This window comes from Phlebotomus papatasi, chromosome 5 (assembly GCF_024763615.1).
Source record: "Phlebotomus papatasi isolate M1 chromosome 5, Ppap_2.1, whole genome shotgun sequence".
NCBI lineage: Eukaryota > Metazoa > Arthropoda > Insecta > Diptera > Psychodidae > Phlebotomus > Phlebotomus papatasi.
This window is the reverse complement of record NC_077226.1, coordinates 102,338-109,797: the sequence shown is the minus strand read 5'-3', so window position 1 is coordinate 109,797 and position 7,460 is coordinate 102,338. Positions and strand designations below refer to the sequence as shown.

At 33.3% G+C, this 7,460-nt stretch overlaps 1 protein-coding gene across 4 annotated transcripts; it reads left to right on the top strand.

Moving 5' to 3' along the window:
• The first annotated feature begins 2,280 nt into the window (after window positions 1-2,280).
• Window positions 2,281-6,794, top strand: LOC129808695 (RING finger protein 11). Of its 4 annotated transcripts, none has more exons than XM_055858474.1 (3): window positions 2,281-2,380; window positions 2,578-3,163; window positions 6,171-6,794. In XM_055858474.1, the coding sequence occupies exons 2-3, from the start codon at window positions 3,053-3,055 to the stop codon at window positions 6,492-6,494; spliced, it is 435 nt and encodes a 144-aa protein (XP_055714449.1). In that variant the 5' UTR covers window positions 2,281-2,380; window positions 2,578-3,052; the 3' UTR covers window positions 6,495-6,794. The 4 variants fall into 4 exon arrangements, with proteins under 4 accessions (XP_055714449.1, XP_055714451.1, XP_055714452.1 ...); XM_055858476.1 differs by having other exon boundaries at window positions 2,282-2,377; XM_055858477.1 differs by having other exon boundaries at window positions 2,282-2,380; window positions 2,810-3,163.
• Window positions 6,795-7,460: the final 666 nt, after the last annotated feature.

Sequence of the window (7,460 nt, the reverse complement as noted above, 5' to 3'; positions counted from 1 at the left end):
TTGTCCAGGACACTATGGTAACCCCTTTTGCCACAAGAACCGTTCCAGGATTTGCCACTCATTCTGCTTCTCAAAGTAGACCGAGGAACTTGAAATTCCTTGGCTGCTGTGGCAACAGGGGTTCCATTTGCAATTGCTTTTAAAGCCTGACTTACATTTTCCGGTGAACATTTTGGCTTGATTGGCTTTTTTTGGCTTCTTTTTCTTGGGCGCCATTGGAGGTTTTTCGAGAACTGAAGAAATTATGTAAACGACAGAAATTAATAGTACTGTGAAAGTTTTCATTGCATTGCAAATCTTACCTTTATTGGGGAGACCGTATCCCACTAATAAACACTAAATAATGTTACAGAAACGTTGGAATTCTTTAACATTAACCAAGAAAACAAAACGGCGCTATTGAAATGTCATAGAGTTTCTTTTGAATCCCGATAGGTGCGCCACGTGCAAAATGAATGGTGAAAAGTATTTACACAATTATGAAATATAAGCCCTTTTCGCCACAGCCAAATTTAACTTTATTTCTTTAAAATATTCTTTAACATGCATTTTACAGGAAAATTTGGTTAATTAAAAATGGATTTACATTGAAAAATATCAAATATCTCGCAGCAATAAAATAAAATACAGTAGACTCTTCGATATCCAGCACTTCGATATCCGGGTGACAGCTGCCAAACACTGGCGGTTGATATATTCAAAATTATTTTCACTAAACATGAAGTTTGTCCAGAGTGAATTAAAGTATTATTAACATTGTATCGAAGTTTTTAATACATAATTCTGATAAAAAATGAAACATAAGCACACCATGAAGAAAATTCTCTTTTTCTTTGTCAGACAGAAAATAAATTCACACTGCACAAAATAGAAAAACCGTTGATCATTCAAAATACCTAAATGTCATTTTGTCCCCCAGTCAGCCGGATATCGAAGAGTCTACTGTAGTAGTGTCAATTTTTTGTGTACGAAAAATTTAATTAATTTGCAGCAAAAATCACTGAAAACTACTTGTAAATGAATCACAGAACCAATTTTTAACAATTTCGAAGCCCCGTCTGATAAAATATTGGAGTTTATTTGACACTTCAAAGTTAGGTTATGTTTCGTTCTTTTTGATATTTTAACAATTTCTCGGACTGTTTTTACCAATTTTTCATCACAATATAATGAAAAATACTTGTTTTTAACTAATTTGAATGTTATTTCTAGACAAAACACTTAAGAAATTAGAGAAAAACTAAGAAAATATGGGAGCGTTCCATATGCAAGCTACAAAGAATTGAAAAACTCGCACACTAATAATGTAAAACCGCATCAGCAGGCTGTAATACATGCTCAATTCGCTGTCCTTATTCAGAGCGGCAATGCTTTTGCATATATAATTACCATTTTTTTTATTTTGCAAAAAATAAGACATTTTCCCTTAAATTATCCCTAGAATTCATTTTTGCATGTTTTTTTCTCAAATTAATGCGAAAATAACATTTCTCCTAAGATATTTAATTCGCATGGCAAAATTGAGAGGGAAATAATCCGAACATGTGTTTCCACTGATATGTAAAAATCCTTTGTTGACAGTCGCTCTTAAGGTTCAGCCGGGTCGTGGAGGGAAATTATACAAAATTGACCATTAGGGTTACCAATAAGTTGTCCCGCGTTTTTCTCAATTTGGCGCGTTTTCTTATCAGCTCATCCTTGAGTTAAAGGTTTTTATGTCAAAGTGCTAGAAAACACTCTTATTTGGATTTAAAAATGAATTAAATAAATGCATATTTTTCCTGCATATTTTATGATTTTTCATGCACTTTTATGTCGCATATTTCGTGGATTTTTTCTCCATTTTTTGGCCGGCTCTATTATAAGATTAAATAAATTATTGATTAATAAGTTTAAGAAGTGCAGGAAGTGCTGGAAGTGTAGCAGCATTTTCGGGAGTTTTCCGAAATGCTGGAAGTGTGAAGAGATCCTCCATATAAATTGTGGAAGTGCCTGGAAATGGTGTACACATTTTTACCCAAATATCATCCCCTTGCTCTTCGATAATTGCAGGAAAATACCTTGGAATTTCTTTTTTCAGGAAAATCCGCGCGAAAAAGAAACTGATAACTCCGCAGAATTTCAACGGAAACTCCTGCGGAAAAATAGAAGATAAATTCCATGGATATTTCTGTTACTGTGATGAATCATTGCTGCCGATCGGCTACAGGGCAGAGACTACCTATGTCTTCTTCTTCCTAATATTTATGTCAGGCTTTCCTATGTCTCTCTATGTGACATTGTCAAAAAAGTGTCAAAAGGGGGAAAAGCCAGAGAGACAAAAGAGGAAAAAAATAAATATAATTTCTCAAGGAAGAGAAGAAGAGATTTTATTTCTGTAGTTGGTGTTTTTTTTTTCATTTTATCAGTGTAGAAAATTTATTTTATTTTGTTAAAAATCTTTTTTCTTTTTTTTTAAAAAATTTTTCCCAAAACAAGAAATCTTGTGAAGAAAACACAATTACAAATTTTTCTTTGTGTTTTTTTGCACCATTTTTTCTTTTGTCTCTTGAAGTTTTTTTTTGTTTTGAATTTTAGTTTTTCTTCCTTCCAAATCCCTCAGATTATTTTTTTTTGTTTGTTTGTGTGAGTGGGAAGACAGAAGAGTTTTTGAAGGAGGCGGGGGAGGAAAAGGAAACATTTTTTTCATTTGTTCCAAAAGAGACAGAAAATTCTCTTTTTCTCTTTGGCCTCGTCAGAGTGTGGGAGCAAGAGGGAAGAACTTGAGTGTGTTTTTTTTCTTTGGAATTTGGGGGTATTTGCACAAAAGGGGGCGCCACTTTGTGACAGTTGAAGTTCTCTTGACGGATCGATTTGTGTTTTGGATCCGAGGATAAAAACAAGAAGAAAAGCAACAGAATTGAAAGAAAAAGAGACAAAGAAAAAAGAACTAAATGTATTGCTGAGGTTTTTCCATTTTGCTGTGGACGCATTGAGGGCCCAACAAGACAAGGGGGAGGAACAAAAAGAAAAGCTCTCGAGAGAAGACAGGGAAAAAAGAGCAGAAGGAGAAATGGGAAATTGTCTGAAGAGGTCAACGCAGGATGACATTTCGTTGCTGAGGGGCAGCAATGAGGGCAACAGAGAACTCACGGATCAACTGGGACCAGTTTCACTCTATTCGGTGAGGAAGAAACCTTAATTTTCCTTTTTACCCAAGGGGGAGATATTACCTTGGAAATGGTGTACACTTTAAGAGATGGAAGTACACTGCGGAAGTGGAAGTGTCAAAAATGAAATGATTTTTGCCCTTTTCATTTAACCCTTTATGGACAATTGGAACACCGGTGTCCCATAAAGAAAATAATTTTTCCTGACTACCTAAAATTATTTTTTTTCCTATATTTGTACATATTTGTAAAGTAGAAAGTTGAAGGAATCTAGGATAATTTTTGCAAGTCTCCAGTTATTTGCTATACACAGTAAAAAAGAGATGAAATTGGCAAGTTGAATTCTATTAGTTGAACCGAACTAGTTGAAATTTCGAATAACAACACAGTAAAAACAAGATGAATTTTTCTAGTTGAATTCCCGATATTAAACCAATAATCGTAGTAATATTAGAACAAAAAGTTGAAATTTTCATCTGATTATTGTGGCAATTTTAAACCTTGAGTTGAGCTTTTCAACGATTATCGTTGTAAAATTCAACTTTACCTGAATTTTCAATCAATTATCGTTGTAATGAAAAGCCAACTGCGGCGGCGGCGGTAGAAGTTCACAAAGGTGTCATTGTGCAGCACAAGTGCAAAAGGAAGCTGACAATCTCAACAGTTTTTCACTATTTTACGGTAAGTTTTTGACAATTTTCCTAAACCCAGGGACACAGGAAGTCAGATAGATTTCCAGAAAATTGAGAAATTCACGAATTTCTCAAAAGCTGAGGATTCCTTGAATCATTCGACATCAATCAGCTCCACGCATGGAAACCTAAATCTGACTGTCTGAGCTCCCAAAATAAACAAATCCAGCCAAAAGAAAACTCTAGTGCTCCAAACATATCTCCCTTATGCCTCAAAATGGAATTAAGGGAGACAAAAAGTATGCAAAACGATTTTTTTTCCTGAGAGAGCAAAACAGGGAAACAAAGCGTTCTAGCTTTGCGAAATGCTCGACCTCGTGTCTTATATAAAAAAAAAATTTAAGAATTAAAGTTATTGTGAAAAGTTCTCTCAGGTTTATCCATTTTTAAATTTTAACCAAATTTAATTAATTGCCATCCAAAATTTTTTTTACTGCTCTTTGTTGTTTTTTGCAATTTAATAATTAATTCAATCTGTATTAAGTCGGTATGTATCAAGCCATGTAAAATGAAAATATTCAAGGAAATATGTATTTCGCGAATCGAGCATTCCGCAAATCTAGAACGCTCTGCCATCCATATTTTATTATTCAGATATCAACATAGGGTATTAGTTTTATTTTTTTTTTTAAATTTATTTTAATTCACAGGCGGGGACGGATATTAAAAATATTTATCTTTAGCAGTGAGCCACCATCCAGACAAATATTAGGTAAGTTTGCAGAATCAAAATTTTACAAGCATTATGGTTGTAGAGATATGAGTTATTGATATGAATTAATTTAAATTTGTGCATAATTTTTCTTGGTATTAAAATCGTTTTGAGACATAAGTAATCACTGAATTTTGCTTTATAAGAATCGTAAATGCATTTTAGTAGTATGGCACTGTAATTTTAAAAATTTCACGTAAAATTCCAAACACAGACATAAATTATGCTAACAATCTGCTAATATTACACTTAAGAGAGTAGATGAGTCAAAAAGATTAGAAAATACCATATTTTCTGTAATTTTTTTCGATATTAAAATATTTATTATAATTTAAGTTGTTAAGCATATAAAATTACAACATTTAAACAATATTTTCTGGAATTTTAAATTAAAAATCTTTAAAATTCAGCTGTTGAGACCAGATTTCTGGATACTTATTTTGAAAAAAACATGCTTTTCCGTGGACAAGATTTCTCAGAGTGTCTTTATCATAAATCAAAAAGATAAATATTTCCTATTAGCTGACGGAGTAAACTCGTACTTGAATGGTAGATTTTTTAAAATAAAATTTGTATTATTGGTAGAATTTTAGATAAAAAAAAATACAATTTTTGTCGTATTTTATAACCACGTTTTCTCTTGTAAAATAAGTTGTGATCAAGATGAAAAATACTACCGTTCAAGTACGAGTTTAACTCATAAGCTAACAGGAAATATTTAGTTTTTTTTTATTTCTGATGAATATATTCTGAGAAATCTTGTCCACGGAAAAGCATGTTTTTTTCAAAATAAGTCTCCGAAAATCAGGTCCCAATAGGTGAATTTTAAAGATTTTTAATTGCAAATTTCAGAAAATATAGATAAAATGTTATACATTTTTATGCTTATGAGCTCGAATTATTTTTCTGTTTATTATGTTGAAGAAAGACGTCAAAGAATAATATGCTGTTTTTTTCCTAGAATGCGCGACCCACGTAAGTCTTTAAAATAAAATAATTATTTTAAGGCTTAACTATAATACTTGTAACATGACTACATAACTTTTCCCATATCTTACTTTTTTCTTTACAATTTTTATTCTTTTTTAGACAAGGACATTTGTGAATTTGTATGGACAACGGGCCACTAATCCATACAAAATGCTTGTAAGGAGCGTTTTCAGTGGATATTACATCGTTCAACATGTTCAATTATTATTATGTTCCCAAAGAAGAAAATAATTAAAAAAAAAATACTTGAATTTATTCAAATTTGTTTTATTTATAATTTATATTAAAGAAACAAACCAAAAGGAAATTCAACTTAAAAAAAAATTCAGCTAAAAGAAAATTCAACGAAAAACATCAACTCAATCAATTCAACTAAGCTAAATTAAACGGAAAAAAATTTCAGCCCGTTAAATTCAACTTTAGAAATATTAAACTAAAAATTTTCAACTTAAAAAAAATCAGCGAGTTAAATTCAACTAGAGATATTCAGCGAAAACTACTACGATAATCGATTTACTCCCATTACACGCGATAATCGTAGTAATTATTTTTTACTGTGTAGCTTAGAGTTTTTTTTTATCACTCCTGTCTCTTTGTCATTTGGTTTTCTGGTTGTATCTTTTGCAGGAGATCCTGCAGCCGGTCTTCTACCCTTCACCAAGTGTCAGTCGTCCTGCGACGCATCTCACAGAAGAGGAACAGGTGAAGATAGCTAAGCGAATTGGATTGATACAGCACTTACCAATTGGGGCGTACGATGGGTGCAAAAAGGCTCGAGAATGTGTCATTTGCATGGCTGAATTCAGTGTTGGTGATTCCGTACGCTACCTGCCCTGCATGCACACCTACCACGTGGCCTGCATCGATGATTGGCTCATGCGCAGCCTCACCTGTCCCTCGTGCATGGAACCTGTCGATGCAGCACTGCTCACCAGTTACGAAACCTCCTAAAAACAAACAAAAAAAAACATTTTAAAAAAAAGAAACAGCGCCCCCAGCGACAGAGAGACAGCAAACAGATAAATGACGTCCCGAAACCGTAAATTCTTTAAAGTGAGATAAAATGGCGGCGCGCGGAAGACTGTGATCCCCGTAGACAACTACATCTGACGGATGTGTCTAACTTTGTATGATAAATTCGAAGCAAGAGAGAGAGAGAGCGAGAGAGAGAAAGAGCGAAAGTTATAATGGTGATTATTGAGGATATTTAATGTTACAGTGGATGTATAATAAAAAAAAAACACAAGAAAAGAGAATAATAAACAATGTACATTATTATTAAAATGAAAACCAAAAAAAACACCAGTTTATTCAATTTTCGGAGAGGTTCCAGAAGTATTTTGCAAATGGGAAGAGGTTATAAAGCTGTTTATTAGGTGAATCATGTTAGTGGCGTATAGGAGGAAGGTATCCAGAGAGAGGGGTTAGGAGATATGATGAAAGAGGCTAAGGATTCATCAAAGGAAGACTCTGATTGGATTAAATATGAAAAATCATTTAAAAAAAGTGAACTCTTCACCCTCTAACGGAAAATCACCATTCAAAATTCAAAATATTTGAATGAATTTCTCGAGGATTTTGCACTTTTGCAGAGGGCGCTAGTATAACAATTTCACTATACTTGCTGAATGCTCCAGACAAATCGACGGAAATTCCCACAAAGGACCCGTGGAAATTGAATGGAAGTTTTGCAGATGTTTGGTTATTGGGACAAATAAGCAGGGATAAAGGCGATTAAATCTGACGATTTCGCTACGAAATCGACGGAATATTTTTGATGGGGATGATCTCAGACAGACGTTTTATGGGGTAAAGGTCTTCCAGAGAGAAAAATCCTGTATAGTTCCATGGAAATTTCCTTGGAATATATATTATGAAAAATTCGTGGAATTTTCCTTGAAAAGATATTGGTAAATT